This window comes from Formica exsecta, unplaced genomic scaffold (assembly GCF_003651465.1).
Source record: "Formica exsecta isolate Colony F162 unplaced genomic scaffold, ASM365146v1 scaffold353, whole genome shotgun sequence".
Taxonomy (NCBI): Eukaryota; Metazoa; Arthropoda; class Insecta; order Hymenoptera; family Formicidae; genus Formica; species Formica exsecta.
The window spans coordinates 628,573-641,996 of NW_021850780.1; the positions used below are offsets into that span (position 1 = coordinate 628,573).

Here is a 13,424-nt window from a genome sequence, read left to right on the forward strand (position 1 = left end):
ACGATCCGAAGAAAGGAGGAGGTGAAGGAGGGGGAGATCAACAAATTCCGCTAAATAAATCGATTATCGGCGGCCGAGGCCTTTGGTCGATCGCGCCGATGAGGGTAATAGATCGCGCACTCACCATCGCGTTCGTCGTAGCCAGCTGCAGACCCTGAAGACTCGTCATGTGATGAGAATGGGAATGCGAATGCGAATGCGGGTGGATGGGGGGCGGCGCCGGTGGCGCAAATCCCTGATGAAGACCTCCGGCCACGCCGACACCCGTGTGATACATGTAATGCTGCATCGCCGGATGCATCGTGTGATGATGCTGGGACGTACCTGGAACGATAACGCGAGAAACGTCGCTCTATTAATACTTTTTCGCGTAAGAAATTTCGAGAGAAAGACGTTTGTTCGATTTTTTTAGTTTATACAAATGAAATAAAATCGCGAAAAATGTTCTGCAAATACTTGTATCAGTTGTGACGTTGTCAATCTTGATTAAAAGTTTTTCACCGATTATTCTCGAGAGATTTGAAGTATCTTATAGAGTTATGTACCTATATTTATAACGGGGAATTATTTGACGTTTCCTCGTTTTGAATACAACAGATTTGAGATAGATAAAGTTCCAAGCTTTTGGGGAGAATTTGACTTACCCATCGGCGCGCCGAATCCGGAGTGGAAGGGTTTGTTATCGAGATCGAGGTGTCCACTGGCCTTGATCATGTCGCCCATGACACCGCCGAGGCCCAGACAGCCGCCGGCCTTCTTCTTCTTGCTCTTTGACGAGAGCTTCCTGTTTCTCGTCTGGATGCCCTCCTTCTTCATCGTCAATGGCCGGTTCACCTGGAACAGTCGTAGACAACAATCCGGTAAGTTTAGAATTATTAATTCTAAAAGCGAGTTTGTCGCACGCACGAATATTTCGCACATAACGCACACAATATTGATTCGTTATAATAAGGAAATAGAAAAAGCGAAATATATAAGTGCGGAAATTTAATAATTACGATAATTACGATTAATAATTAATTTAATAATTCTCGCAAGAGATAGTTTTTATTACAATGAAGAAAGAGGACGAGGTGTTTATGAGCGACAAATTACGAGCCGTGTTGATGTGGAACGTGAAAAATCAAGGATAAACTGAAATCACTGACGCGAACAATGCGGTGATGTAATACAATGAGGAGGGGGAGGGGGAGAAAAAAGAAGGGAAGAGGTATCGTCGGAAGACGTTATTCAGCAGAGTGCAACGCGATGCATTCTCTATTCGCTCCATCGTAAATCATCGCGCGTTGCAATGTTCGACGGGGAAATACACTCGCTTCTTCTTTATTCTAGACTTCAATCTGCGATTTTTCTCACTTTCTCTCTCTCTCTCCCCGCGATGTTACATTCAGATTCTCGTATACTTTTGTGCTACCCCATCGTGTTAAATCAATTCTCATTGCGCGAAAGCGTGTTTCTCCATCTGTCGCGCGCGAATCCATTTTTCTTATAATAATGGATTTAAGGAAAAGCTGCTTAATCGAATCGGATCTCTTGAAAAGCGAGAATAAGATTCTCTCTTCTTTGTCTTCGCAAGGTGAACATTGTATATATAGAAATAGATTGTTGGAAAGAGAATGATTCTTTCTTTTGTGTCCAGGATTAAATCAAGATTCACCAAATTTTCGCAAGCACATGTGTTGGATAATTAACGCGCCGGACGTAATTAAGAGTTATTTACATTCGCTGGCCACTTTATTATTCCTCGAACCGAGCCAATTTGCATGAAAATGCGCGCCAATTGCGAAAATTGCAAATTTCTGTTTCACGGAAATCCATATTGCTAGCGAATAAATTAATAAATGCCGATAAATAATGAGACGTTACAGGATCTTGTAATTCGCAAAGATTTTTCACAAATTTTGCCATTGGCAAAGTCACGATGATAATAATGTAAAATGTAAGCATTGAATACACGCATATTTTTTCGTTTATTATCCAAATAGTGCGAATATAAATATCAGCGAGACGTGCAAGAGATGCGATGCGAGTACGTCGCCGACGCAATTTCGCCGGCTTACCAGACGAGAACGCAATTAAGGAATCCCTCAGATTCTCGGTAGTCTCTGGAAGCCGGTGCAATTAACGAATCGACAATCGTCCTCGAGAGCAATTCGCGAGATACTACGTCATCGGCGCGCTTCTCGCTCGCAGAACAAGAAGCGAGTATCGCGGTATTATTTCTCGCTAGGAAAAAGAGAAGAGAGGGAGACTTTTTTTTACTTTGATCGGAATTAACGTTAATACGTCTGCTAAAAATAAACGCTCGGGACTCGGCGCGAATGATTCGGGACTTTGACTTAAGAGCGGGACTTGATCGGCTTGTTTCGCCGGCGCAGCATCATCGTAACAGTGTAATCTCGAGGGAAAATTAATCGGGGCGAGGCAAACTGCGTTATAGCATTGTTTTCTCACTGGCGCGAAAAAAGACAGCATTGTCTCACTTGACGCTTGAAAAGACGGAAGTCGCATCTGCTGGCGGTGTCTTACAAGACAAAAATCGTTCTCCAGAAGGCGTAACAAGCGCCAATGTTCGAGAGAGGAAGTCCGGTGCGCGCGGGCGTATCTTTATTATTTAAGACAGCGACAGACGGAAGGAGAGCTGCTTGTATCTCGATAACTAGAAAGGTATGAAATGATCGTGTGTATTCGCCAAGTCTATAGGATAAATCTTCGTAAAGAGACGCTTCGCGAAGAAACCGTCGACAAACGCCTACTCGAACGATGGCTTAATTAATTCAACTCACCCTGTATAACGGCGAGACGCGCGCTCATGAAATGCTCGGGCACGAAATAAGTATGGTATGCAAGTGTTGTGTGTTGCATCGGACCGAAGGGGGGGGGGGGAGGAAGAATCGCGGCGCTTTTGTAGTCGCCGCGACGTGACGCAACTGCCAACTTGGGAGAAAAGATTCCCGGTATTGCGCTGGACGCAAAGGAGGTGCATGTGTGTATGTATGTATGTATGTATGTGTATGTGTAAAGGCGCATCATCCTCCCTCCTCCCCGCTTCTCTGTCCGCCCCCGGGCGCGATTTTTTTTCGCTCGTCTCACCCTGAACTCGTCCAGACGGTCAACGACTCTTTTCGGAATTACGCAATTGGTCGAAATTTGCCGAATTAACGCTCGCTCCCTTTCTTAGGGCGAAATGCGCGGCGACTCTCTGTGAACCGCATCTTATTCCCGGACGTCGTTCTACACCGACACGGTATACGAGATTAGGTTCTGCCGTCGCGTAAGACAGAGATCAACGAGATCTCATGTCTTTCTATGAGAAAGTATCATAATCGAAGCTTCAAATGCGGCTATCGCTTTACATAAGCACACAGTTTGCAAATTGTAATTTTTATATATCGTCTGGATTATTATATATTATACGAAATATATGCGGAAAATTTTCGTAAACCGAGTAAGAATATCAAGTACCGACTATCCGTTAATGGGCCTTTTAATAAGCGACAACTTGTAACAGAGAGAACAACCGGAAAGAGAGCGATGCGAAGGTGGAGGAAGAACGCGAAAGCTCGAACCAATTTGAATACAATACGAGCGGGATTTAATAGGGAACCACCGGAGATCGGTGGGAGAGTCCGCGGGTGTCCGAAAGCGCGAGGTGCAAACAAAAGAGACGAGGCCGCGTATAAAAGAAAAAGAAGAGAGAGAGAGAACGGAATCAAAGCAGTAGAAAATAATAGACGAAAACGAATGAAATAAGAGAGAAAGGTACAGACGAAAAATAAACGGCGAGATGAGACGGAAGAGGAAGGCGGGGAGGGGAGAGGATGAGGCGGGCGAAGATTCGAATGCAGATTGATGCGGTCACACACGATGCAACTGCACGACGCGAATCGCATACGTAATCAATGTGAGGTAAGGTCAATGAATGAAGAGTCGATTCGCGAAAAAAAGCATCAAAATATTTCTTATCGATCCCGATCGACACCTGAATCAAGCACTCTCAGAGGTCGTCTCCGTTTGCGAACGATCCACCTGCCGTCGTGTCTTAAAACAGCTTGACAAATGACTCTTCACGGTGCGCGACAATAGCATGAATAATAATCCCGGAACGGTAATTATTTACGGTTTCCGGATAATCTTGATGAAGCCGTAAATCGATCTCTCGGAGAAAAATTGTAGCCGGCAATACACTTGCCAAAGATTCGCAAAGATCGAAGATTTCACGTAGTTACACGCACGAGCTACGCATTCGAGATTACGATAGACGATTATAGATGATCCGGCAAATAATTTACGACAAAGTCGCGTTATCGAGACTGGATAACGGGCGGACCCGATCCGAGAGTGAGGCGAACACAAAGCTTCAATCTTGTCGCGGCGAATAGGAATTTGCGTTGTTGCTTATTAAGAGAACGAGAAGGCGACGAAACAGAGGACGAGGAGCTTTACGCATCTCGCGTCTGCGGGTAGATGAGAAAGACGACCGGAGAATCTTCCCGTAGAACAGAGGCACCTTGTCTCTTCTTGACCGATAAGAATAATTTTAGGACCGCTCCGCTCTGTGTCTCGTTCTCTCGGAAAAAAAAGCCCGGGAGAAAGAAGGATCGTTACGGTCCCGAGACAGGAGACGGCTCGGTAAAACTAAAACAAATTACGACAGTCTGTAATAAATAGCCCCCTTTTCCTCCTCCCTCTATTTCGAGAAATTTAGTTGAAATTTGATACAGCGGTCATCTCTCCTACACGGTAATCACAAAGTCAAACTCAATTCGACCAGATAAATATAAAAATACGAATTTTTAATTTATTATTTAATTAATAAAATTTAATTTATGAAAAGGATAAATATTTTGTATATGAATTTTTTTTTTTTAAAGAGATTAGAAGCTGCCATAATAAAACGCAAAATATGTCCACTACTCTTTCGCAGTCGCGGCACACGCGACTTTGAAGGTAGGATGAAAGGGCCGCGAGGAAGTTATAAAATCGAATTACGCAGAAGTCCGAATTACGCCGAAGCCCGCCACTTGATATGCTCGCGACGATATCCCACGCACGAGACGCATCGCAAAGTCTTCACCGCTCAAGACAATTGGCAGGAATTCGACGATCGAAAGAGAGATTAAATCTTCGTTAAAGAGACATTCTAATCGAAAGAATATTTCACCGCGCATTTGACAGATATTCGTCCCTCTCGTTTAAAAATGACGTGGATGTCCGTCATTCTCTTGTCTTCCGGCGAATGAGAGGAGAGAGAGACAGAGGAAAGATTGTGTTCGTCTCGTACTTCGCAAAACAGAGAAGCGACAAGATTTACAAGCGAGATTAGGCCGTAAACAATGTCGGTGGAGCATCGATGCGCGTCTCATCGCGAGTTCCCATCGTTCCATCTCGTTCATTCTCGGAAACCGAGGGCGTCCGCCGGCGAAACACCCGTCGACACGTTGTTTGTCGCGAGCTAATCCGCTCGTGTGCAGTCGGTGTAATACTAGAAGTTTGACGCTCCTCGGGCCGGACGGGCCCACGAAATACGGAGGAACGCGTCCCTCGAGCAAGGAGGTCCGATCGCGTGACGATCGCGCTTCTATAGCGCAGCATCTTGGATTACACAGCTGACTTTGTTATTGAAAGCAAGTCGGGAATACGCGCCCCGCGCGTACTTTGTCGAGGGGGCTCGTCGGATTTTTATCGAGCAACCTTGTAGAATTAATGAGTACGGTCCCAGATCGGTGTCCGGTGCCTTTGTTTTCGAGCGGGCCGGACGCGTCGGGAAAAAAAGGAGGATAGCCGCGAAGGAAGAAGAGACTTTCTAATGCAGCAAAGTTTATCGCTTCATTTTTGATAACATCTTGTTTATTATATATGTAATCGAGTTTTCGAAAGATAGATTATCTTATTTATTTTATTAATTAAATTTTATTAATAAAATAATTTTATATCAATTTATTTAAAAAAAATTAATAAAATTATTTCCTCCTAGATATTATTCAAGACATATAAATGGACTTCTGAATACTTATATGTCTATAAAGTATGTAGATAGCCTGTAATGGAACGTAATTTTAGATTAAATCTCGCAAGTTCTAATTCCTTTTTTAATAGCTTTTGTATACTTATCAATGTGATATAAATTCGTTCAATTTTCCATAAACTTAGCTTAGAAATTAGACTGCGAACGGAAAGTTTCGTCTAGCTACAAAAGAGTCGAGCGACGTGGCGTGATCTCGCTGACCCCGCCGTGCCTCTCGCGCGAGGAGGCTGGCTTTCGGGCGACGATTACCATATTCCGAGCACCCGGTAGCCTGGCACGAATAATCCGTGTATTTTCGAGCCGTGGAGCCGGAGTCGTGTTTGAGTTTAGCCATGGAGCGCTATCGGTCTGCTCTATCTTAACGACGCCAGATCTGTCGTTCTCTCCACCCGATCCCGCCATCTCCTTCTCCCCCGCCACACGACCTGTCGGAGATCTCGTGAAAGAAGGAGAGAGAAGAATGAGGGGGAGAATCCAACGCGAGAGAAATACATCTGCCACCGAAATGATTGATTCGTCGCGGCCTTCTCTTCTATCGAAGGCAAAACGCTCCGGAAACAACTTTCCCGACGATCATATCTTGCGAAGAATCTCTGTCGATCAAGCAATTGTCTCGAGCGATTGTCGATAACTTGGTAATTAAGGATAATTCCGAGAAATAGTCTCGACCGCTTTATGCGATATCAATGTTTAACGCACTTGTTATTTAACAATATATTCTTGCGATGAAGAAACATGTTATAAGGGCATCTAAAGAATCTATCAAAATAATTTTCTGCTAGAAAATTATTATTTATAAACGTCAACGCACTCCTCAAGTCTGCATGTCTGTCAATTTTTAATTCGTCGAGATAATCTTCGATTAGCACGTGGGATATCCGGGATCGGAACGATAGTCGCGATCGTCGAGAACATTTCGACTATTTCGAGAGCCGTCTTTTTTTTCGTTCCGTTTCGTCTCCTTCGAAAGCTACGGAGGAAGAAAAGATTCAGCCCCGGCGCTAAGACTGTAATGTGTCGGCTTAACGTCAACCGGAGACAGTCGCCTATTTCGATCGCTCGTTGACCACGATTGCGGCTGCTTACGTATGTATGCGTGCGTGCGTGCGTCAGGAATCACACACGAGTGTACGTTCTCGACTGACGCGCGAGGAATCCGCGCGAGTCTTGTACGAAAGCAGCGAAGAGAATAAGAGGATGAGAAATTCGCGCGTGGAATATCCTCCTTTCATTGGTTCGAGCATCTCTCCAAGTCATAATTATTATCTAGACTGGATCTCTGTTGCTAAAAATATATCTATTAGAAAATGGAAGAATTATTCTCCTAAATCTAGGATAAAATTATTCCTTGAATTTTGTCGCGACATATATTATTGATAGATTGTTGAAAATAAAACGATCGAATTTACATTTCTGCGTGATTCTTCGAGAGAAGTTGATTCGCGGAAGAGCACGACACGTTCGCTTCGCGAACCAGAGAACAGAGGAGGATGAGGAGGAGCGATAGAAGAGACAGGGAATTAGATTCCACGGCGGAGAGAAATTGACAATAGTATCCAGAGAGACTCGATGACACACAATGGCAACTCGATACTTGGTTTACTGGCCGGAGAAAGATCCGGCTTTTCATTCTCTCGGGGAGAGAACGAAACACGCCGCTTGGCGGCGACGCTTCGATGATGGTCGACCTTTTGCCTCCGCTCTTCGTCGAAAGAGGAGCGTTTCATTGCCCGATCCGCCGTGTAATGGCGGTCCTTTTTGTGCGTCGGTTCGTCTCGCTTTTGAAAAAAAAAAAAAAAAAAAAAAAAAAAAAAAAAAAAAAAAAAAACCTCGTGACCGAGAAGGAAACTCTCTCGCAGTATTAAGTATCCATTACGGCTTCACGTTTCTACGCGAAATTACCCTCTCTCCCTCTCTTCGCTCTCCAAAGATCCTTCCTCTCTATTTCCCCAGAAGAATCTTCCAAGATTCTCGCGTCGCATCGGAGGAAGCGGAAGCGGGCGTATTCGGGAAATGTATGTTTCTTCCGAAGCGGGGAACAATCGGGGGAGCTCGTGGGAAGGGACCCGATTGGAATCAGTCGCCGCTCGCGGCGGCAAGGGAGAAAGACTTCTCATTTCCGCGAAGCCTGGTCCGCCGACTTACGCTCCCGTTCCCGCGGGCGTGCATTTGGGATACAGGAAGTTCGCCATTAGACTCTTCTAACATACGATCTCGAGGTAACATATCGTACGGAGAGTAACGTACGGAACGTAGCGAGGGATACGTAACGAATTGTAAATGTAATGAAATGTAAAACCACGCGCGAGATTCGTCGAACGTCTATCTCTGCGCGTTTACAACTGCGGGATATAAGCGGAAATTCGCATTTACATTATGCACGTCCTTAACAATATAAAATATTATTAAGAACGTGAAATCTTCGATTAATCTTTAAATATAAAATATTTGAAGAAAAAAAGAAAAATACATAAATTCCTTCTACACAAAGTGTGTGAGATGCATACATTTCTACTATTTTATAATGGAATTCTCGCGTGCTTCGCCCGGTTTTTTCATTTCAATATTTAAGTTGCGCATGCATAAATGTGCGTGCATGTAAGATTAAGATTACGCGAGCGGTTTCCGTCTTCGAGATTCGGCTAATTTCCTTGCTCTCTCGCGCGTCAAAAGCAACGGACGCCGGAACGAGTACAGAGATTCTTGTCCTCTCGAGATGCACAGCAATAACAAACGGTTCGCGATTCTCTTCCCTTCTCTCTCCACCCGCCTGTGTCAGGGGCGTAGTGTCTTTGGCGTAAGCGGCGTGTCTGGCGTACCGTATCTTGATTTCCAACCGACGCGATCTCTCCTAAGCTAATCGCGATAAGGCCGAGGAAAAAAGAACCCCCCGAGAGAGCGTGCGCCGCGCCGGGGGCAGAGGGTGCGAGGGGGGGGGTGGACTTGGGTGAAAGAGGATTCATTTGCGGCGCGCGCTAATTGGCTTGCGATTTCTCTGCACGAGCGGGCCTCAACCGCCAACGGACATTCGTCACGTATGCTTCCCCCCCCCTTATCACAGTGGGCTTTCTGTCTTAACAGCCCCCCCCTCTCTCTCTCTCTCTCTTTACCCTCTTATCGCCCGTTTAATCTCGTCGCGATGATCTTCTTCGCGAGATCAAAAAACGATCATAAATTATCACATTAATATTTAACACGATCAATCGTTTTAGGGGATTGCGTATAATAAATTAGAAAAATTTCTGGCAAATAAGAAAATGAATATATAAATTCTACATTTTATCAATAATATAAAATTTTTTTTAAACATGTTAAATTTTTAATAAATGAGTAAAAATCCAGAAACGCCATTTTTACGACATTATAGTAATAATTCCGCCTTTTAGAAATCATGCTGTCCATTTATCAACGATAGAAACGAAAACAATGGTACGAGTGACATTTCATCTCGTGAACGAGTTAATTTCGCGGAATTCCTCGGCTAGAATACCGTCGCGACGCGTGTCTCGTCTATTAAGGTCGTCGCCCACACGCTCTCTCCTTCTCTCTCTCGATCGTCTTCGAGATTTGTCCCGCGGAAGCGTGCTAGTCTAGCAACAACATCGAGCGATAGCCCGGCTGTCACGTCGTCGCGGGGGAGGTGAAACATCGTGTCCGATAAAAAAAAAGATTCTTTCTCTTTGTTCTTTCGCTTTTTCACGTCTCTCTCTTCCTCGTCTCTTTCTCTCTCTCTGCCTCTCTTTTTCTCTCTCGATCACGTCTATCGCGTCCCCCTGCGTGCCGTGGCGCTCGCTTCCGGCGCTTCCGGTATCACACGCCGTTGAGCACGCTCCACCCTCTCCAGGCGGCCCATGTACGTGTGTAAGGACCACGTCCGGCAAACCAGAAAGCATCCTAATTGTTGGTACAATACTGGGGGTCTCTCTGTGATGACGACGGCCCCTTTATTGTCGGAAAACCTTTGTACGTGTGTTTGCATACGGCCACCCCCGCGCTTGCTTCCAACAGGAATATAACATTGGAAAAATTAAGAAAAATTTAGAAGAAGATTTTTATTTTATTCCTCCTTATATAGACAGAGTGGGGCGTTTAACTTTATGATCTAAATTATCTCAATTATGCGTGTAATTATGGAAATATCCTTTCAATTAAGTAATGTATGTGTGTATAAAAGGAGAATAAAACAAAGATTTCTCTCTTTAAATTTTTCCCTATTTTCCGCGCAGGTGTCTGTATAATACACCAGATCTCTAAATTCGACCGAGAGGGACATTCCGGTAAAATATATACTAGATGCACTTTTCAATGTGATACGCACGACCGCGGGAAAAGAATACTTTTGATCTGAGATTATCAATCTTGTTTATAAAGCGTATTAAAGAGAAAAAAGAGGAACACCGCCAAGTTATCTAGCGATCGCTTTACGTAACATATAAGGTATTGTAAAGAAGAGTTTAATAAGCGATTGTCCCTGAACGTGGGTATTAATTCAAGACCCCCGAATCGCTACCGACTGTTTACCGAGGCGTAGAGCAACTTTCTCTTTCTCAATTAAACGACCAATTAACGAGGAAAATCGGAGTCTGCCGGTTGACTCGACAAATCTCAAGTTTAAGAGGTCATAGAAATCTAACGAATCAAACAATAGTATACTGTTTAATATCGTATAAAATTATTATATATTCAAACAGATAAATAATATTTTATTTAAATATATATTTTTGATATTTGTTTTTATTTTACATGTATATGACATTACATGTATTAAATTTATCTTGATTATCGATTTGCTAGACTCCTATTAATCCCTTAATACCGCATCAATAGAACAATAATTATTAAGAGATAATAATTAATGAGTGCAAACTCACGTTGTGCAACTTGTAGTAGAGTCCGCAAGCGTTGCAGACCGGCTCGCCCGCCTGATTCCTTCGCCAGAGGGTCGTGGTCGCCGTCTTGCAGTTGGCGCAGCTGGTGCCCGCCCGTCTCGCCGCACTCTGCAGCGACAGTTTTGGAAAAGAGAAGACACAGATATCACACCCGTCACGTTGGCGTTTCAGTTTTTGACGATCGTCGCACGATCATCTCTCGGTTAAATTTCACCTTAGCAATATACAGTTATATTGTCTCCCGCGCTATTAAAGTTTCCTTCAATTATAGACAATGATAAAATGATATGAAATAATGTGAAGGATCTTATACATGTGTTATAGTTTGTATATAATATTTAATCTTTTTATATCTTTCCAATATTTACATACTGCAGACGATAAAATTGATATATTAATAATAAAGTATACAAAAATCTCATCTCTCGTTTTTTGAATGCTAGAATCAGCTGATCGTCTAGAAAGTTTCCCTTATCTCAATTTTTTTATCTCATCGCACGCTCAAAGAAGTATATAAGATACTATTAGAAAAATGACGAGGAAAAATATTATCGCAATTAAATATTTGAAACAATCGCAAGATCAATTAACTTGAATTTCCTTTTATCGTATCAATTGTTAAAGGTCAGACTGTTACGTCAGTTCTTATAAAAATGTGCATCCGTCGAAAAATATTTTCGTATTATTTACGCATAAATGGAAAGTATTTTTCTATAAACCGTGAATAAAAATTGCGCCATATGAGAAAGGATTATGAGACGCGCGACGAAGTAAAGTAGTACTCTATTGAAGTGTACTCGAGTCCATTTACTCCCGCACCGGGAGCGCATTCGATCCGTCGGCTTACGCGCGGAATCAAAAAGCCACGGGCTTGACGCGGGTTACCATGACGCATCAAACCCCCTGAAAATCCCTCCCGATCGCTTGTCTGTCTGCCGGTCGGATCGACGTGCCCCCGAGAGGAATAGGGAGCAAGAAAATCAGAATGCGTATGTATGCGTGTGTGTGGAGCTTAACGTAAGAAAACGTCTCCCATTCTCGTAGAGTGGGAAACTCGAAAAAAAAAAAAAATTCGGCCCCGAAAACACCTGTACACCCTCGTCGACGCATACGAGTGGCACAAACACTTAACGAAAAAGGAAGCGGGATCCATTTTAACCCTCGGGGACTAACCGCGGCTTATTCTCCCCGAAATGGCGCGCGAACGTGAGGTGAAAGAAAGAGAGAGAGAGAGAGGAAGAGAGCACAGGTATCTCACCGCCGTTGAATCTGTATTATAATACCCTCTTCTCTGGTTTATATATATCCACCTTTCACTTTTCTCCTCGTCCTTTCCCTCCTCTCTCTCTCTCTCTCTCTCTCTCTCTCTCCTCTCTTTCTCTCGCTCTCTACCTATCTATTTATATCTATCTATCCATATATCTGTCTCTTGCCGATTATGCACGTCCGTTCAAATCATATTGGCTAAACGATACAAATCTTTATAAATCCAACAGCACGCACGCACGCGGCCCTTCCTCTTTCGTAGTAATGATTAAACGGTTTAATCATTTGCTACGCCCGGCGAGACTCACCAAGGCACGGGAGAACCCGCTGAAAATCATCGTCGCAAAAACATCGGGCACGTCGTCGTCTTTACGGCAAACCCATAACCACTTAACCGTTAATGGACGATACTGTTACCGAAAACCGTGTGCCGCGGGTAAATTCCAAGTGCATCAAGCGATATACATAAAACGTTTCATCGAAACAAATTAGACGCTGATACCACGAGATGATATTATTTAAGCCGTCTCGAGCCGCTTCGAATTATGATCGTTGGATAAATGCAAAATGATAGGCTATCATTCCCAAAAATTCCTGTCTCGGTTCTCTCTGTCGATTAATATTTTTTCAAACTTTCTCGCGTATGTGTTTAAGCTCAATATTATTATTATTATTATTAATTATTATTATTTAATATTATTATATAGAATCAATGTGTTTCGTGTAAAAATTTCATGTGTGATATAAGTATATTTTACACTAGTACCTCATTTTATTATTTAAAACGCTTGTGCGGCTGATAAGACACTTTGGCGACCATCATGCTGAGATAACGGGCGGTGACGGCGCGCGCACAAAATGTTTCTTTTCCACGAGAGGCGCCCACCTTTGACCCTCCGCTCTCTTTCGTTCACCCCCTACTCGCAAACCACTTAACCCCCCTTCGAGATGACACTGCACCCCGGCGCTCGGAAAGGCAGGACGAACGAGAGACTGTATACCTGCCTGCGTCATTGTCGGCGAAAGCACAAAATACAGGGGAACCACCCCGTCCTGCTCCCTTCCCCGTCGCTCTCGCATAATAGCGAGCTTATTGAAATTTCTTTGAGCGAGAGGGATATAGCTCTCTCGCGTGTGTCCCCCGTGCGGGACACGAAATTGCCCTCCATTGTCCCGCCCTCCTGTACGTTGCGTCACACACAATGAACTCTGAGACAGTACCAATTCTCGAGAGAGAAAGA

The 13,424-nt window shown here is 43.8% G+C and overlaps 1 protein-coding gene across 1 annotated transcript in view; it reads right to left on the minus strand.

Annotated features, from left to right (window-relative positions):
- LOC115238666 (GATA-binding factor C-like) overlaps nt 1–13,424 on the minus strand; it is a 71,804-nt gene that overhangs the window by 5,167 nt on the left and 53,213 nt on the right. The window contains exons 2-4 of the mRNA XM_029812676.1: nt 10,900–11,034; nt 645–834; nt 125–324 (exon numbers count right to left, since the gene is read on the minus strand). Of these exons, the coding sequence (XP_029668536.1) occupies nt 125–324; nt 645–834; nt 10,900–11,034 (525 nt within the window). The remainder of the gene's footprint in view (nt 1–124; nt 325–644; nt 835–10,899; nt 11,035–13,424) is intronic.